At 37.5% G+C, this 19,763-nt stretch overlaps 1 protein-coding gene across 2 annotated transcripts; it reads right to left on the reverse strand.

The window, feature by feature from the left end:
• Positions 1 to 218: 218 nt before the first annotated feature.
• Positions 219 to 16,478, reverse strand: LOC145779362 (uncharacterized). 2 transcript variants are annotated; one of them, XM_082590924.1, is made up of 15 exons: positions 16,358 to 16,478; positions 15,958 to 16,028; positions 13,464 to 13,581; positions 10,674 to 10,746; positions 10,302 to 10,364; positions 9,581 to 9,682; positions 9,157 to 9,265; positions 7,431 to 7,547; positions 6,748 to 6,857; positions 6,202 to 6,377; positions 4,941 to 5,139; positions 4,527 to 4,723; positions 3,176 to 4,092; positions 2,096 to 2,493; positions 219 to 1,834 (listed from the first exon to the last, which is right to left on the reverse strand). In XM_082590924.1, exons 1-15 carry the CDS (start codon positions 16,378 to 16,380, stop codon positions 1,028 to 1,030), a joined length of 3,480 nt encoding a protein of 1,159 aa, XP_082447050.1. In that variant the 5' UTR covers positions 16,381 to 16,478; the 3' UTR covers positions 219 to 1,027. The 2 variants fall into 2 exon arrangements, with proteins under 2 accessions (XP_082447050.1, XP_082447051.1); XM_082590925.1 differs by lacking the exon at positions 13,464 to 13,581 and having other exon boundaries at positions 16,358 to 16,372.
• Between the last annotated feature and the right edge of the window lie 3,285 nt (positions 16,479 to 19,763).

Consider the following 19,763-nt stretch of genomic DNA (forward strand, 5'->3'; position numbering starts at 1 on the left):
GCTATGTTGATTTTGTCAGCAACAGATTATGAAATCTTATTGGGGTGTCTTTGTCACATCGGTGACAAATGACCAATCCCAAAACAGAGGTAATACCCTAATCCAGTCAGAACTGAGCCTGATCAGTTTGATCATCTCTTTTCCTTTGGAAAATCTGACGTATGCTGTTAGCCTTTGTGTCTACAACAATCAGTCCAGAAACTAAACATGAATTATAGTGTATATATTTTTTATTAGCACGAGATGTTGAAAGGCACACAGTGAAATAAATCGAACATGTTAATACAAAATTTATTTATGATTTTAAATGTTTGTGCATTCAAATTTAAACATTTAATACCGTTTGAATAAAATCTAAATCATCTAAAAAAATAATAGAATGGAAATTTTTAATGATGTAAAGAAAAACAATTTTGATCGATTAGTGTGAAATTGACAACACAACACGTTAGAGTTCAAACAGACAATAATGAGAACTTGCACAAATCCAACGAAAAGCACCCAGAGCTAGTAAACATGGACTACTCTTACAACATTGCAAATAACAGACAAACATAAACAAATGACCAGCACAACGCAAATGCGACGTCTTGTCAATGGTGTCATCACAAGACGTTAAAATATCAATTTTGACTGATTCGTCATTCAATTCTGCCGTCTTCAATATATGAGACATAGCGTTTGTCTCCTCTGGCGCGGGTTTGCCAGTTTTTGCAGCTCTTTCTCATTATTCATCGTTCTCCAATAGGACGCATTCTTGTCTGTCATAAATACTTCACTCGTGTTACTTTCTTCTTCAAGTGAACGGACTCTTCTTTAGCTTTTCGTGACATCGTTATACACAGTGCACCTTTGCTTAAGCATTTGCTTCGAATCGTCATAACTAATAGTATTGCTAACTAACTTCTTCCATATTCAACGCTCTTGCTGAAACGTCATAAGCAGTTTGAGTCCAACCATCTTTCTTTCAGCGGAGTGATTTTTAATGATCTATTGGCAACGACCGCTTCGTCATTCGATATTTCGTTTACGCGACTTCGTTTCTGGGGACTGTTGGTGGGAGCACAAATACTCCAGGTCTGGTGGAACCGGGAACAGACGTCTGTCGCATCAGAGCCGGCAGTTTTTCGCGTCTATGAAGAGTGTTGGGTCTTTCAAAGCCTGATCCACTTACATGGGAATTATTGTTGCTAACATGGGGAGATGACGAGTTTCGTCTGGGCAAAGAAGTGAACTGATTCTTTGGGGGAGTTCTACTTATAAGCTGTTGTTGCTGTTGTGGATACGGCACTTTTTGGGCGTGTGCACCCCTTACTTGAACGCTGGGGTAAAAGTTAGGTGGGACTTTTGCATGACCACAAGGCTGGGGTACTACTTCATGATGCTTTGCTTCACCAATACTGTGAGGACGCTGTAATTTTATCTGGTGATAAACATTCCCTTGTGGTTGATGCATAAAAAGTGGCTGTTGCTGATGAGGAATAAAATGATGTTGATTGTACACTTGTTGCTGTTGCGTCCTAATGGGAACATTGTTTCCACAATCATTTTTAGGAAGAGTTGCATATACTGGCACTTCTGCTCCAGGGTGACAACCTGGTTGATACAATGATAGGTTCTGATGCTCCCTGTTTGGAGTTGTGGGCTGGGATCGGTTAGAATAATGTCCACTTGCAGTTCTATTACGTTCAGTCCTTGGAGGAACGAAAACAGGCGTACTGGTATCGTTAGGGTGGGAGCCTTCAGACAGTAAACGTTGCCGGCGTCCAGATACATTCTGTTGAATGTTTAATGAAGTAGGTCTTTGCGCACGTGTGGTGATCACTGAGACTGACTGTAAAATAAAAGTTACTTGACTTTAGTTAAGCAACCAAAAGATGCTTTTTGGCGCTAAGAAATCTAAAGCAAAATACGTATAAAACTACATATGATAACAGTATTAAATTTTAAGCCAAACTGAATTTAAGTTTAGAAAACAAACCAAGAGAACATAAAAAGTTTGTTTCTTTTCCGTATTAAAAAAAAACAAACATATAAAATTAATGCCAATAAAAAGTATTTACAAGTAGAAATGTACAACTGAGATGATTTTTACCTGTTCTGTTTGCACAGAATTTCGAGGACTTTCTCCTTTGCCACTATCAGTAGAATCAAGCCTTTGCCTTGTGACATGATCAGGAAGAGGTCTTGGCAGAGGCGAGAATCCATGCTCCTCCATGTGCAAAAGTGCATTTTCTAGTTCTCTAATCGCTGTGTCAGACTCGCGCATAATTTCATTGGTTTGATGAGCGACTCGTTCGTTTCGGCGACGGAGTTTTGCTGAAGCGGTGGGGAGAACTCCTGTCTCAGCAGCACCAGCACCGGCATCGGGGTAATGGGGTGAACTACCGCTAGATCGAACCGGAGAGCCGTTGGATGATGACGAAATCCTGGTTTGTTTTGTGGAATGGCGAAGCGTTGACAATTCAGCTTCCTGAGTTGATGGATTTAAACCTGAAAAGCAAAATAAATGATTATTATCTTAACATCTAGTGGTAGTCTAGTTTGAACTTTGAAGGCACCTGAAAAACGCAAAATATTATTTTATAAATAAATGATTTTGTTATCAATGCCTCAGCAATTACAAAAAACAGCATTTGTTTAGTTCAGGGGTGACGAATCTTTTTGCGGTTGCGGGCCACTTTGTCAATTTCATATGAGTTATCGGGCCACACAACTTTTTAATCGTAACTTACTATGAAATCTTTTAGAAGCGACTCAAGATATTATTCCTGAAAAGTAACAAACGGCAGATGAAAGTAACAAATCAGTTAATGAAATTTCTTTTTCAAACAACAAACAAAAGCCCATGCGAATCATACAGCTGAAGCTATCTTATGCAGCATTGAAGCATAAAATATTAAAAAATAACATTGAAGCATTGAATTTTGGAGTTTTTTGCTTGACTAAGCGTTCAATATTAGTAACTCTCAACTGCATACTACGATTTTCATCTGTCAGCCTGGACCTGTAACGACTTTTTGTAAAGTGCATTTTAGAAAAGAACTGTTCGCATAGGCGATTGTCAAATTGTTTTGCGGGCCGCACAAAATTCTTTGACGGGCCGCAGGTTCGTCACCTCTGGTTTAGTTGATCTATGTATTATGGAACATTGAAAAACAACAATAATACTTACTGGGATCGTAGGCTTCCATCGAGGAAGTTAACAATGATTGAGACACAGGGTTACACCCGACCATATCTTGTCGAGATTGTCTTGAAATAGTGCTGCTAACACTCGTTGTCCGAGAAGAATTTCTTTTTCTTTTTTCCTGGGCAGTAAGTTTCTGTTTTAAAGTTGGTGCCTCTGTGTAGTTGTTTTCACGGCGTCGACGAAGCGACTGGGGTTCGTGTTTCAGTTGAGGCGTTTGTACAGGGGTCGTTGTTTTGTAAAACCAGTCTTTGCACTCGTGGTAAGCTTGACGGGCTTTCTGAGACAACGATCCGCGTTTCTCATCTGAATCCAAAGCCAAACAATGCGCTTCTTCCATCTGCTTTTTCATGAAAGCTTCTTCGTCACTTGGATGTTTCTTGCAGCAACAACAGCGGATCACCATCACGATAATTAACAAAACAATGGTTCCAACAAAAGTACTGACACCAACACAAATTAATGCGCTGAAGGGATACTTTTCTTCTGATGCTTGTTCTGAAGCAATTTTATTTACTTCATTTTTGTTGTTTTCTGAAGCCTCAGATTGTGGAAGAATAGGAGTGTTTTTTGTAACTTTTAAATCTTTCTCCGGTTTGATCACGGACTTTGCATCAACGGCACCAGTATCATCCACACAAGACTGGAGAGGAGCAGAAATTTCTGCTTTGCTACTTTGCTCAAGAGCTTGGTCAAAATGAAGAAATGGAACACAGTCTTTCCCATTCCATCCACAATAAGGATTTGCGGAACCAAGACATGATTTTCTACAACGATGAACTTCACAAGACCGCAGTGGAACAGCAACAACGCAGTGTTTAAAAGCAACAACCACAGAACTTCCTTGCAAAATGATTTTGAGAATTTTTCTGTCATCTTCTGCAGGTCGGTTTGAAAGGCACCTACAAATACAAAATTTGTCATTAGATAAAGTTGATACAGCATTTCTAGCAGCTGATTTGACTATTAGTCAGATACACATGCACCAGTAGGCTGCATAGCCAAGTGGTGAGCCTTGGTTCGACGTTCGATAGGGTGCCGGTTCAACACCGCTTAAGAGCATCTGGTTATGCCTTTGACACAAGACACTTAAAAGCCTGTCGTCAATTTCAGAGTGGCACCCCTTCGACAATAGCCATAGATTTCTTTCATGATCATGAACAGTACGCTGCTCTAGAAATATACAATAAATGCCTACGGCCCTTCTTAGGACTATGGTCTGCTGACCTGAACGAATGCAGGTCTGCGCGACAAGATTGCTTTATATTTTAACGGTGCCATTTATAATTAAAAAGCAATAAAAAAACATTCGAAACCTATTACAAGTCATAGTTACCTTTTTTCATCAAACACACTTTGTTCACTAATAACAATCCCCCTTTTCTTGATATCAGCAGGTGGAAGAAATCTGATTAGATGGCCAGCTTCAGTACCTACAAATACCACGCTAACGTTGTTTGGGCCAGCGTTGCTGTCCACCGCAACAGCACTCCATCTTTGTCCCTGATTTGTCATGAGCAGTGAGCCAGTAACCTGAAGCGATATGCTCAACTGTTTATTGCGGTAACTTTGATTATCCGGTAATGTCTATTGTAATAGTTTACATGACAAAGTACCAGCACGGAGAACAATATTCGTAATTGTAACAATTTCAAGAGGAAATGTTTTTCTTAGCAACATCGACAAATGTTGCAAAATGCAAACACACATTCTGCTTATTCGTTTCCACACAACAAAAGTGTTGACTCACTAGTTTTTCCATTTGTGGGTGATTTTTGATAAACACAAGTTCTTCATCAGTAGGTCTTTCTTCTGAGCAAGTTCCGGGATGCCTGGATGATGCAGGAGGAGGTTTTTTGGAGCCGGAAGAAGTGACAAAAGGCCCGGACATCGATGCTTGAATAGAATCGAGAGTATAGGAACACACTGCCGAACCAGGAAGAGAGTCGCTGGAAATAACAAATTAGCTTTACAAATCTGGTTTAACTTTTATAACGGAACAAAAATGAAAGGCCAATGCAAAAATTCTTTACTTATCATTGAAATGAAATTGTTTTCAAAAAGATATTCTTGCAAGGCAGCACTTTTCAATGCAGAAACATTTATCTTTTGCAAATTTAAGCTTCTATTCTCACAATTAAACAATTATTTACAAAATCTTGTAGTAAGACCAGGCTAACATGAACGACTTCAGTTTGAAACAAGAAAAACAGTTTTGCTCAGGGTCATAAAATCTTGTTTTATTACGGATACCATTTCTTCAAGTAGTAAAACTGTGACGTAGAAATAGTTACGTTTGCAGAGTTAAAGAATTAAATTGAAGAAAAACACTCTGGTCTAGAGCAACTCTACTAAGCGCTGAACAAGCGTTAATAGAAGCTAAAAAATTTAATAATTTTCCTCGCTTGAGATAACGAACGATTCCCAAGAAAGAGGTTTTCCGAGAAAGCAAGATATTAATAAAACGGAAACATAAAATCACTCGGCAAACAGAACACCAATTTACGAACTTTTGTCCGATGTCTTCCCATCACAATAAAAGGCTTTGAAACGCACGATTTTATTTCAGTCAAATTAATGGCGTATTTTTATCAAGCTAACAAGCTTGTACAGAACAGATGGCTTGTCCAGTTGGCTGCAGACTACAACGTAGTCATTCTAATCTCACTCAGTGGTTTGAATAGCCAATACACTTTATGGTCTTGCTTTGTTCTTACAATAAAATTTTAAAAGCTTTGGTTAAAATTTAGCTTGACGTAATTTGATAAACTTTAGTCACCATATGGTTATCCGAATCTGGATGAAACAACAAATCATAATAAGTTCCCCACAAAACACAAGGGCCCAGCGCAGCCAGTTTCAAATACTACAGTGTTTTAATACCGGTTAAACGTCGTAAGCGAGGTAAAAATGATGAATTTTCTTTGACTAAGAGTGACTTTTAACGTCCTTAAATGCTAAAACAAAGTCAATCTTGAATAATATGTCAGAATAATTAACCCTATGCTTACCGAGCTGTGGAAAAAGTGGCGAACACCACTGACTGGCCATTGACTATGATCGGGTCTGTGACGTCACGCACTTCATCAAGGTAGAAACCGTGGTAAGAGCAGTTGAGTCGAGATTTCAAAAACGTAGTGAACATACGGAGCAAAGCCCGATTCCCTCCAATGTCGTTTTTGCACACCTGGTGATGTCACAACCACAAAGTCAAAATACACCAACAACTAATTAACTGCTTACTCAATAGTGAATAGTTTTAGCAGATCTTGGGACAGAGCAGTTTTGATAAACAAAATTTTCCTTTCATATTAAAAGTAGGTTATTTGGTTAAAACCAGATAATTTAAACATACAAATTAAGGCACCACTTAGAAAAAATCCTCGATGATAATGAATAATTGGAAATGTAATGCCCAACATTTCTATATTTACTCTCTGAATCATCACTTGTGAACACAACTAAGCCAACAAACCATTATTGTGCACGTAATACCACTTTGACAACAAGTCATAAGTGCCTACGCGAACAAACTTTTGGTAAATGATGAAAATTACCTGTGCCACTTGAGCAACCGTGCGCTTCTCCCCTCCATCAAGTTCTTGGATTTCGTTGAAATAAACAAGCACACGCTTTTCGTCTTCCGACATTTTCACAAATTTGGGATCTACGTAGGACAAAAATTACTATTTGTAACTTTACAGGCTAAACAGTTGTGTGTATTTACTCAAATAACAAACTGTAGTAACGATGATTGTCTTTGAAGCACTATATGTTATGCCTTTTGTATCTAGATAACTTTGCCGTATCCAGGCTTCAGCCTGATGGAGGAAGATACGAGAGATGGAGAAGATACTGATGTAACTAGATAACTTGTACGTAAATACAATTTGATATTTCCAAACTGTTGTTATTACGCACCAATAGGAAGAATTTAAATGAACACAAAACTACTATTTAAATGACTAAGACTGAGGCGTTATGGGATATGACTTTTGCTGTATCCAGGCTTAAGCCTGATGAAGATACGGATTATACTGAAAATTAGCCCAAGAAATCAATATCCCTTCAAGGATGTTAAGTGTCTTGTTAAAACGCAACCGCATGGTCCTAGTGGGCGTCGAACCGACGCATTTGCAGCCTCAGACACGACTGACAGGCGCCTTTATCACTTGACCACTGAAGCCCACCGTCCAATTGACTACAAAGTACAAAAGCAACTGTGATGTAAAACCTATACCTTTCATAGTAACGGATGTTGTTGTTGTTCTCAGTGGAGGCAGATCGCCTCGCCATCGAGATATCATTGGTGTGCTTCCGAAGAAAGACTGAAACGTAGCCGAGTACAATGAACCTCCTGGAAATAAAAGATTAAAACTTTACCTATGTTCTCTTTTAATAAAACGTATAGGTAAACAAAAAAAAGTTTCACAAAAGAAAGCAAACACTAGTTTTAATATATTCTTTGTCCTATAAAAGTGTGGAGAGAAGCTTCGTTGGTTTAAGCTCCAACGTCAATAAAAGCTCTTAGTTTAAGCTTTTCCGTCATAAATCACAAACGTTTCTTCTTATTATTGCTGTCACCAAGTTTTATTGCCTCTTGTGACGTCATTGTGTAGGTCTGGCAACTTTCAGTGAGCTACTTGGCTTGATGAAAGAGGGAGATGAAGCTTTAATTCATTGTTGTTGTTTTTTTAAGTTTTGGAATATGAAATTTTAGTGAAAATAACAATATCAAGGCTCATTGCTCTGTTTCAAAAGAACAATTTTTTTAATGAAATTCTTTCATTAACGATACGTTTTGAAATATACAGAATTTAGTGACTGTTTGTCATGATGCCAGAATAATACAAAACTTAATAAAATGTCCAACTGTGGTTTAGATCTATCCAAATATTCCTCTCCCAGCACTTACCCTAAAACAAGTTTCCATAAGCAATTTCTTGTCAGTATTTCATAAATTTATCGGGCAGTTCGAGTAGGCTGTTGCAACTACATCTACCACCGAGAACTCGAGCGAAATATTACATTGAGTGAATAATAATAACATTAGTGGAATGGACACATGAAGAATCTTCAGAAAAGATTCAAATTGCTTAAAGTTTGGTTCTAGAGATAGCTGCTATGTGGCTTTTAAACTTCAACCGTAAAAGATTCATGAATGTGTGTTTGCTTCTCTTGAGCGTCATAGCAAACACAACTCCAATAAAACATAATATTGCTCAGCGGAAAAGGTTAATAGATAACTTTAGGCAATCGCAGAAAAGCACGAAAAAAGATTAGTTACCAAATTTGATATCGGCCACGCATCACACCACTGATTACAGGAGAAAATAAATATCGGGGGTCGCTTTATGAGCCAGCAAATCAGTCCTTTTTTACTTTGCTTTAACGTCTGCAAACGTTTAATGCATGGAAAAAAAGCTGATTTGTTGTTTTGGTCATGGCAGCTGGAAGTTCGATCTGTGTTAATGTTACATGTCCAATCGGTTAGAAATAAAGATGTTATCGCTTTTCGTGTGTGACACGAAAAGCTTTCGGGGTGACACGGTGTTTGCAAGCTCGAGAGAGCATTGCGGCATTGTGTAGCTGCAGAGACAGTTTTACAAATTATACGGTCATGTTAATACAACATCCAAAAACGGCGCCTAACCGCAATGACAAGTGTAACCATTGGCAAAAAAGAGATGTTTGAATTTTCTTGTCTGCAAAATCTTTATTTAAACTTCCGTCTAAGTTTATTCAGAATGAACTAGCGGTTGATTAGAAAGTGCTTGGTTTGGACTGAAAACTATGTTCAGGCTCTCTAATTCATTTCAGAAATGCTACTACTTCCACTGTATTTCCAATATAAATAATAAAAAAAATTGATTTATAAGAGCTGTAAAATGAAACGAAGTTAGGCAAAACTATCGACAAACGTAACCAATTTGGAACAACTGTTTATTAAGGGAACAACCCCTCACCTGAAAATAAACTAACGCTTCGTTGGTCAGGGCCAAAGGGACTTCGTTGTTTTCCTGACACAACTGATCCATTTTGAGTCAAAGATAATTTGTCACCATTTACGGTTATCTGCAAACACGCACAGATTATGCCATGTTAAGAAAACTTAAGTGGATGACTAATATGACTAAGGTTCATTCCACTACAGAAATGCATTAGGAATAAATATTCGTAAACACCACACTCCAAACTCCAATCTTTTTGTTTATTTTAGAATAACAATTTCAATGAGTCTGCTGAGTCAGAGAAAATATGATGCAAATACAAACAAGTCAAATGTGCTCAAGTATGACGTTTGCTCAATGATACCACAAACTAATGTGGTAAAATGCAAGCAATAAAACTGATGCAAAACAAGTTAAGTTTGTTTGCAATAGTCTTTACCTGGTAATCGGCACACTTGGGCGCATAGGAATCAGTACCACAAAGAATAAGGTTTTTGTCACTGGTCCTTTCTAAAACACTCAAGTAGTTGTAACAGGACTCCTGGAATAAAACAGTAAAACCAACCGTGTGTTAATGTCAAATAAGACTGCCACAAAATGCAGGCCATTTCAATTTGTCATTAAATAAAATAAAAAATATCTTTCGCGGCTAACTTATAAAATTAATAAAAACGTTTTATTACAATAGTAGAACAACATATCTTTTTCAAGTGCTCTTATAAAGCCAAGGTCATGCCTGCTTGATGGTGCTTGAATGGAAAACGTAGCTGCTTTATCTTTTCGTGGTGATGGTTAATTGATTTTTTTTTCAAATGGTTTAGGAAAGTATGGCACATCCGGAAAGATACGACTAAGTTGCCAGCCGATGCAAAATGCCCCAAATCAAAGTGAATCTTGGATGCACCGCTTTCTTGTATTATCATGTTGAATTAGTGCAATTTCAAAGACTGGACTATTTTATACATTTAGTTACAAGGTGTTCTTGCCTTCTCATGAAATGAGGGGTTCGGTTTTATACTTAGTTTAGTTTATGATAAAATTACACGCTTTTGATTCAGTTTAAGTGGGACCGATCAGAGGATGACAATTGAAGTTCAACACAGCAATTAAATGACATAGCTTTTTGAAATCTTGATCATATTAAATTGATATAATTATACCTTTGACTGGCCTTTCAATAAGCAGAGTTCTCTTGTTTTTGGGGTAGATTTCCATGACAGCATCTAGAGAAAATGACCGAATTAGTTTCAATTTTCAAGAAGCGTGTTTGGTAATACCGAAAAGTAGTAGTTAATGGTAATAATAACCAATAATAGCATAAATAACAAAACGCAAATGTTTCTCCTCACAGCAAAATCACGAAAGCCAAAGATTTGTACGATTGCGCAATAAAAAAGATGTAAAGGTAGTAAAAGTAGTAGATGTGAAAAGTAGTACACTTAAAAAGCTTAGGAACATACATTCAACATATTTATTGTACTCGAATTGATCACTAAATCGTAGCTTTAACTATACATTGTGTTAAAACTTACTTCGCTATATGCTATGTTTGCTTGGTTGTCTGGATCTGAAAATTGTCTCGGTTCCAAAAAGTACAAATTTTCTCTGCATAAAAGAAGATTTTTGAGCGTTATAGTTTCGTTTTAGAACATAGTATTTGCGTCATAACCCAAACAACTTCACAAAGGACACATTTAGGGATAATAAGAAATGAGTAAAGCACCAAACAAAAACCAGAAGTTGTCTTGCGAATGATCGAGGCTCCCCGCGTTTGAGGTACACTCGAAAAGCGATTTGACGTCAGTCGCGTCGGGCGACAATTTTGAGTCAGAACAATGGACGAGTGACCACTAGAGAGCCAGCTGCGGAGGTTTCGATGAGTCATTTATTTGCCCGCTCACGCAAGAAAAAGTTTCTATCATAACCACAGGCGTTTAGCAGACTCAACTAGAACTTAATGGATGAGTAACCTAATATTAAGTCAAGGACCATGAGTGACCAAAGTCAGATTAACTTTTTAATTTCGTCCCAAAAAAACAAATAAATTTTGGCGCACATTTCATATGTGTATAAGCAGACCCTCAATAAGAGATTTCTGTTTACGATTATTTCGACGCCAGCTGACTGTATAAAGTTCAATCGCCTTCGTACTGGAGTTGGAGCGTTTTGATAGCAATGTGTTTTATTATGGGGTCTTGCCGAATCACCATGCTATGTATGCAGACCAGATTGCCGATCCGCGCAAAATCTCATCCACTGTCCTTTCAACAGACATCGGGATGGAAATAATAAAGTTATAGTATTTGGCTGAAACACAGCGTCATGGCTGCAGCGTGAGCGTTAAAATTTCAGCATTTCAATGATAATACCAATCTGGGGAAGTGGGGGAGTCGTGCCACTCCTGTTTCCAAATTAGTATTTCGTTTACTCTCTCTACATTGCCATCGGTGTCAGCACCCAGTAGCATCAATGACAATGCCAGTCTGAGGTGGTAAAACGATAAACCTTCCGCCGCCCTGAGGCTCCAAACAAAGACCACGAGTTAACTACGTTGTATCAATACATCTTATAATCTAAATTACGTCTTGATCTAGGTGTCTTTTTACAGTAGAAAGAAAAAAAAACAAAAAACGGTGAAAACTCGAATCTCCACCCAGGTCTTTACATTTGTTTATTTTCGATTCCCATGACAAAAGTGACGTAACGTTTGCGACATATCCTGCTTGGATGAGTTGAGTTACTCAGGATGCAGTGCTGAGCCAATATCTCAATTATTTATAAGAGTCATAAATTATAAAGACGGTGTCATTATTAAAGGAAGACTGCATACAAGATGCATAAAAGATCATTGCTTGGGTGTGTATTGCTGATAGGTGGTAAAGACATTTTTTTTAATCGAGTTATAAAATAAAGTACCGATCGGATAACTCAAAGGCGGAAATCGGATTGATTTCCTATTCCAGAAACCGGATATCATGGACGATTGAAATCAAAATTTACCAAATACCAATCGTTTTAGTAATCTAACCAACAATTTCAATTGTGAACGTTGTATCAATGCGGTTGAATTACAATGGGGTGGCAGGTTAAGAAACAATGTTCCTGGTCTGACACAGGTGGTTGTTTTGCTTGTTGATTCTTGTGATATTGAGTAACACCAGGTTATTTGTCGCCAATTACTATTTTATTTACGTTGGTTGGTGAAATTCAATCGCCTTCGCTTTGTTACATATCTTGTACGGGTTGGGGTCGTGGAATCAGTAGCCAACTACCTTTATAACGGAATAACCTGAGTTCCTATCATTTAATACAGTGATACCTCCAAATTAATTTTCATAGTTTTTAAAAAACAAAAATTAATAACAAAAGTGGAGAATTTTATCTTGATTCTTCATCTTTACTCTAAAAAAGAGACTAACCATAGTTTAGTTTAACCATACAGTACCACAGGATGTTTCGTGCTAGTGAACACAAAAATGGCTTTATGCCTCCACCACATTGGTGAGCACTAATGTGCTGTATTTTAAATCAACAAAATTTTAAATGGAGCATTGCACTGCCAAATGGGTTTAGAATACCACCTGAATGAAATAACTTTAACCGGTGAAAAGGGGTAGGTTGGGAGAGTTTCTAGCATTGCCACTGACGTTGGTATCAAGTCGCAAAATACTGTACAAGTGATTCTGATGCAAGACTTTACTTGTTGAAGTTTTTTGAGCATTTAGTGATAAATTTTATTTCATACCTATTTAACATCATAACAAGCCAAAAATAAATTGTTTGACTCCACTACTTTGAACACCTGACCAATTCGCGTATGTGGAGTAATGTCACGTCATAATCAGATGTTCGCCGTCTCAAACACCACCTATTTTGGCCCTACATGGCGCCGAACCGCAACATTATATTCAAAAGATTGATGGGGTATTAGAACGCACTATGTTGAGCGCTTTCCATTGAAACGCAGTCCTGCTATTAAGTCACAGTCTTGTTTGGACAAGTGTGATTTTATTGTTACCGCTGCTATTCTGAACAAACAGAAAAGCTAACCATTATCCACTTGAAAACGGGACTCCATGGAAATTTCCACGTATTGCTTCCCAAAATCTTGCAGGATTACTTGCGGCATTGCAAAGTAAACTCTCCATCAAAGTTGTTGGAGTGTTCTATCCCAGTCGAAAAAGTAGTCCGCACTTTTCACATGGATTCAACGTTTTAAGAAGTTGAGTCAATGTGAAAAAGGAATGATCTACAAACTGAGAAGACTTTACGCCAAGCTTTGCAGGCAAAAACAACGTACAGTCCTGTAGCACAAAACCTACCTTGCTGCAATTGCAATTCTCATCACTCCTCCAACAGCAATTGGTTTCATCATTTGCACAAACTGCAACTTTTTCTCCGGATTCGCTGCATCTCCAGTGAACACACGGAAAGGAACGTCTGTAACGTTCCATTATTATAATATGACGTTACACAATGCATTAAACGAGAGAGTTAATGGGAAATAGCGATTTACTCAAAATGGTTAACGTGTACAGACGACGGACAAGTTCTACAGACGTTGAATCAATAACAAAATGACGGAATTTGCTACTGCAGGATGTACTAAACGTGAAAATGAGATTTCCATATGTACGACAAAGCGCTAATAGCGGTAAGCATTGATGACAGCCCTCAAGGCCGAATGCAATCATAGTAAAAACACAAATGTTTTATTTATGTCTATTCCGCATCACTGTACCGTAAATTGGCTATTGAAAGTAAAAATAATTTATTGCCAATAACAAAGGAAGGCAAGTCACTACGAGTTGGCAAAACCTAAAAGATCTTGGTAGTAAATGTGTAACAGTGTCTCATAATTCCGGTTGAGTAATCTTTAACTACTCGAACAATAGGTTTTCCGTAATTGCTTACAACAAGTTGTTTTCAAGGGGGCAGCTGTTGCGACAATGATAATAAAAACTTTTCAGCTAGACCAATGTTTAACTCGAAATTGGTTTGAGTTTGAAGAGGCGGTGAGAGTGCCATGCGAACTGTATTGTTGGCTTGGGAGAAACACTTGAATAATGTCTATCAACAGTTTTAAACGACTTATCAACATCATTGTTGACAGAATAAGAGGTGCTTAAAAAGTTTAAGCTAATGGTGGGGAGTCACGGTTAACAAATCATTGATACTGGACTTTTAGTTAAACTTTTTTTTGTTTCAGCAATGTCACATCAATGTTAGATGCTGATTACTTCTGTACCATTTGAAGCAAATGTCGAAGACTGTTTGTGTGGGCCAACTAACAACAAGAGGAACCCATGATTCCAGAAAACACTTACAACTAAAAAACCAATCTTTTTAGCAATGATTCAACATTTATAGTCTCAAAGGACTATCTGAAACGTGTGATTTACTGGTTGATTTGCCCTTTATTGCGCGGGGTAGTACTGGCAATAAATTGTGTGTGTATTTCAAGTCTATAAAGTTTTGAAACTATCAATTAACATTAGAAACTATAAATTAGAGTTTGAACGCAGTGCACAGGAGATCAATAAAAATTGTTTGTCCATTTACAATTATTTTCAAAACAAAGTTTTACCGAACACATTGACAACATTATGAGTTCATGGCAGACGAGACAGTTGAAACGCTCTTTGAAACCGCATGACCAAACTGTATATTCAGAAAGTGTTTAGTTGAAAAACTCAAAATTATCCTTTCACCGGGTCGTTCGAATCAAATATCGTAATACCCATACGGACCACAATAACGCAATTTATTTCTTGTGAATTTAACATCAGCAAATCAACGATTAGTTGTCTGGTGTTTTGGAACCAACCCAACTACTGTTGGATTTGGACAATCCAAACAAAACTCTGGAGCAACAGCACGAGTAAACAAACTGTCAAAAATGATTGTTTGTCAACTGACGGTTTTTGTTTGTAACGGTTGGGCGAAAATCACTGAAATAACACGTTCGAAGGTTATCTCTGACAGAAGGCAAACTTTAGAAGGTTTGGCAGTAGTCGTGATTCTCGAGTGGCTCGTTACGTAATTATAATGATGACAACGAACGACAATGACTTAAATACAACGTTGTCGTGGCCCTCGTGGGCCCGTTATGAAATCACAAAACAAGGACCTCTAAAATCATAATTTGCGGAAAAAAGTTGTGTAATTATTACAAGGGTATCGACAGAACAAATTTTCTTTTTTGAATCTATGTAAAACTTCACTTTTGCAAACGTTCTGTTTACATTCAAACTTCTGACAAACAAAAACGAAAAAAATACGTGGAAGCCGGCGCATGACGTCATAGCATGTAGGCGCCCTGCTAATCTCGCAGGAAACTCGTGATTTTTATTTGTTTGACTGATTTCATTTCACAAAGCTGCTTGTCGAAATGGGCTTTCGTGACACTGTGGTTGCCGGGACAAAGCGAAAGCTCTTTGCTTACTCTCAATCTCTCATATCACTTTCGAAGTCATGTAGACAAACACCAGTGTGGGGGCCTGATTCTTATCATTAGCATACACACCACTATCAATATGGATGTCAGACCATTTGCTGTGTAACGAAAGCGTGTTTAGTACAGAAGGGATGTTATCTAACCACTGTAATCTCCAAACATACATGGATATAGATTTCCCATACAAGTGCCGGTACATCAGCTATAAAAAGTGATGTCTTTTAGTTAATTTATCTTTGGAAAACTACTGTAATTTATAAGATTAATCAAACGAGCTATAGAAACAACTTTTAAGTCGGCTACCAGGCAATGTTACTCATGGATATAAATTAAACGATTCAAGTTAAAAACATGCAAACCTTCATATGTCGATATAGGGATTAGATTTTCCGGAAAAGCAATAGATACTTGAAAAAACGAAGATGCACATCTAGAAAAAAGGTAAAAGCTGAAAAGGATCGTTTAGCACAGTGGTTCCCAACCGGGGGTAATTCCCCACTAGGGGGGAATTTTGCAATTTTTAGGGGGGAATTTGCTAAACTTTAGCAAGAGACCAATTTAACATGCTCAGCTGTTCGCTTCTTAATAAAAAGCATTATTACGAACACACAACACTATATTTTTCAGAGTTAAGATATTACAAAAAATATATATTATATAGCCATCTTTATTTACTTGATGAAAGTTAACCACTTCAAAATAATTGTTTTCATCGTAGGCCTATTATGCTGTATTTTACATAGACTGTAGCCTACGTACATGATAAGAATTACAAGTTCCATTTTTTACAACACCAGTTGTCTTTCATAAATGAAATTCGTCGATTAATCCACTAAAGGTTTACAAGATCATAATAACGCAACAATTGATCATTAAATACGCTGAAAGATAGAAATATTTTTAGTGAACTTATCAAGAATGAAACGAATACACGAAAACACTTTCCTTTCAACTACTAGCTTTTTGACTTTTATCTTTCGCTTGTCAGCGCAATAGTAGCAAAGTAGTAAAAGAATATTTGCTGTTGATACGGCTTGGACTTCAATACATACTATCCCTCTATGGAAGTCTGTGCTTTCTTTTCCTGTTTGCTGAAAACAACTTTCCTCTACCGCCTGTGACGATGTCAAGCTGCGACATCCATCTCGTACCTTATCTTACTTTCACATGAGCTGCCCAGCTTGCTTAAAAATTAGAAATACCCGTTGAACGTCGTTCAACGATGAATTTCCATTACTTGGTGATATCCGGCTTTCACTGGCATATTTAGCGTCATATCAAGCTGCGATATCAATTGCATGCGTGAAAAATCAACAATTGTCGAAATGACGTTTTCTAGTCTATTCAATGACAGTGTTTCTCTCGCTGGTCAATTGCAAGAAACAATTTGACTTTTCATTACCAGCTTGAATAAAACAATAGGGAAGAATACTCTCCAAATGTTTCTGCTGATAACGCCTCGTTCTAATTTCTGAATTCAGCAACGGCAAGTTTTCGTTGACTGAGTCACTGTGATTTGTGCTCTCCCGGCTCTGGCGTCTGGCTACATTGAACTGTTCGCGTCGTACTTTGTTCTGAGAAAAAGGGAGTTGTGCCACTCCAGTTTCTTGAGCGTTGTTTTGGTTTCTCTCTATCGGTGCGGTGTCAGCGCTAAGCACTCTCGGTTTTCAAAAACTCAACGCTTTTTGCTGTAAGTATGATGTCAGTCGTAGCTAAAATGGTTTGGGCTTTTGTCAAACAGTTTTCCAATCACTTTTGCTCGCAACGCTACTACAAAATCATCAGTTCACTTCATTCTGCTTCCATGTAAAATGATTTTGTGAACAGTGCAGTTGATTTTTCTGAATGCCATGGCTGCACAGCAGTTATGGCGCTCGAAAGGGTACCGGTTCGACGCCACTGAAAAGCATGCAGTTGTATCTTTTGACAGAATATTTAATGGCATGCCTGAATGAGGACACAAATATTGGCTTTCTTGTCTCCTCGTCCACTTAATCTAAATCTTCAAAAATCGGCGTGAACCCAAACAGTGAAAAGTTTGATGGTAAGCCTATAGCAGGATTATATACTTCTCTTGTAATAGTTGTAATTTTTATCTGACGAGTGTGAATGCAAAAGCAAAGTAGAAGTTGTTTTTATTGTTTCGCTGACGTTTCGCCTGCCATGGAAATCACAGCCAAAATCTAAATTGTCTAAAAAGCAATAATCCCCCACAATCTGGAATGTAAGTTAGAATTCCAGTAATCAAGTCATAGCTTCTACTGCAGTTTTAAAACTACGGTAACCCTAATGATCCGCCATTCACGCACTTAGTGGTGCGAGCATGGGCACCCCTGGCCTAATTTGTTGCAGAAGTGTGCTGATGAAGCAACACATGTGTAGTGAGGGCTGTATTAGTTACAATTACTAATTTAGGGTGATACCTTTTACTTAACATAGGTTTTTAATTGTTTGCTTATAGATAGATATTTATTTGGATAGCCATGCCTTTTTATACTGAACAGCCAGAACTAATCGAAAATCATGTGTCAAAAAAGCGAAGATGATTGACTGTATGCGCTAAACCACTTTATTCAGAGATAAATCCTTTTCTATTTATTTACCTTTTGTGGTCTGCAGGTTCCTTTATCGAGTCATAACTTACTCATGAAAAGCAAATATTTTTTGCTTCAAAATTAAAAAAAAAATATATCTTGAAGTTTACCGGGTATCTGTGACGTAGCTGGGAAGGAAGAGAAGATATTAGTTCCTGAGTGCAGAACAAAAAAGTGAAAAAAATTAAAGTAAAAATATTAGTAAAGCATCATGTTTTGCGGCTCATCAAGAAGAAAAAAAGTATTATTGTTCCTAGACGTTGGACGCCTCATCTAAGCCACAGCCTGGTGGTTTAAAAGAGTTTAATTTCAGTAGGCCTACCCGTAATTCAGGGACTTGTGTCGGTGTATTTTGCTACTAAATTTTTCTGCAACCTATTAACTTTAAAAAAAACAACAGAAAAAAAATCAAGCTTTTTTTTAAAAATCACATGACAGCATAATCTCCGAGTCAAGAAACACAAAAAATAAGATGTTAAAATGACTTTCTTTTTTTGCAAACTTCTGCAAGCAATGCAGTTCATGCATCATAATGCAAAATTGAAAAATAGTGCATTTTATGTAGACCTGATGTGGATCTGTTGTTTAAAACAAATCATAAAATATCAAGTCACAGAAAAGATTTATTGGTCGTTGTATAGATCTTCCTTGAAACTATGTTTTTCCAAATCAAGTCAACCGTAGAAAACCCCAGTTTTGTATATTCAGCATGTTGAAATCATATAGCCTCCTCATAAAAACAACAAAACTCATTGAACCAAAAAAAAAATCTGGCAGCCTTCACTTCCTTAAAGCTTTCGATGGCACTGTTGGAAAGATTCAAAAAGAATAATGTGGTCTTAGTCTACAAGACAACGAAAAGAAAGCAGTTTAAGAAATCAATTTGCAAAAGAAAGAGCGGTGCCAGTATAGTGTGAGATATACATGACGTAGAGGGTTAGGGTCACAAGCGAAATACATATCGCAAACTCATGAAAAGGTTTGGTAAATCACACACTGACACCGCAAGATTATAACGTGACTTAGTTAATAACAGAAATGGTCAAAGATGAATCACTTTTTGAAACCATTGGTCAGAAAATATAAAATGCTGAGTATTAAGATGACACAGCGCAATTAAATGAATTTTCGCTGTTGTTGCGGGCATATCACATGGTTACTGGTCAGATCAATCTAGCGTAAAACATAGCTTAGAATTACGTCTCATAAGAGACACTTTTACGACGTAACGACGTCATTTTACAAGATACAATTTGTGATGTCATCTGTGTCTCAGTTTATCAACAAACTACAAAATGGCGCCAAAATCATGACCTGTCCTCTTCAATACAGACATCTTTGCAAGAAAAATTAGACTAAGTTTAACAACAATTACTATGTGACATGAGTTGGTGGTGCGATACTGATGAGCCCAGCGTCATGGGCGAAAACTGGTGTCTATCGTTGTCAATCTTGCTACAATCGGCGACCGACATACATGAAACAAAAAGTTACTTTTCCATACAGAGGAGAAACCGTGAACCTTGAAGCAATCCAGTTACTTTCTTGCCACTGACGTCCTCCCGACTTGT

This window comes from Aplidium turbinatum, chromosome 11 (genome assembly GCF_918807975.1).
Source record: "Aplidium turbinatum chromosome 11, kaAplTurb1.1, whole genome shotgun sequence".
Classification (NCBI taxonomy): Eukaryota; Metazoa; Chordata; class Ascidiacea; order Aplousobranchia; family Polyclinidae; genus Aplidium; species Aplidium turbinatum.

What these genes read in the sequence shown, in the direction of transcription:
- LOC145779362 (XM_082590924.1), bottom strand. Translation starts at nt 16,380, where the DNA reads ATGGAACTTGTAATTCTTATCAT. An exon ending in AGAATTGCAATTGCAGCAAG is followed by an intron (nt 10,747 to 13,463) that starts GTAGGTTTTGTG and finishes TCTTTTATGCAG; the next exon opens with AGAAAATTTGTACTTTTTGG. An exon ending in TATTGAAAGGCCAGTCAAAG is followed by an intron (nt 9,683 to 10,301) that starts GTATAATTATAT and finishes GTTTTATTCCAG; the next exon opens with GAGTCCTGTTACAACTACTT.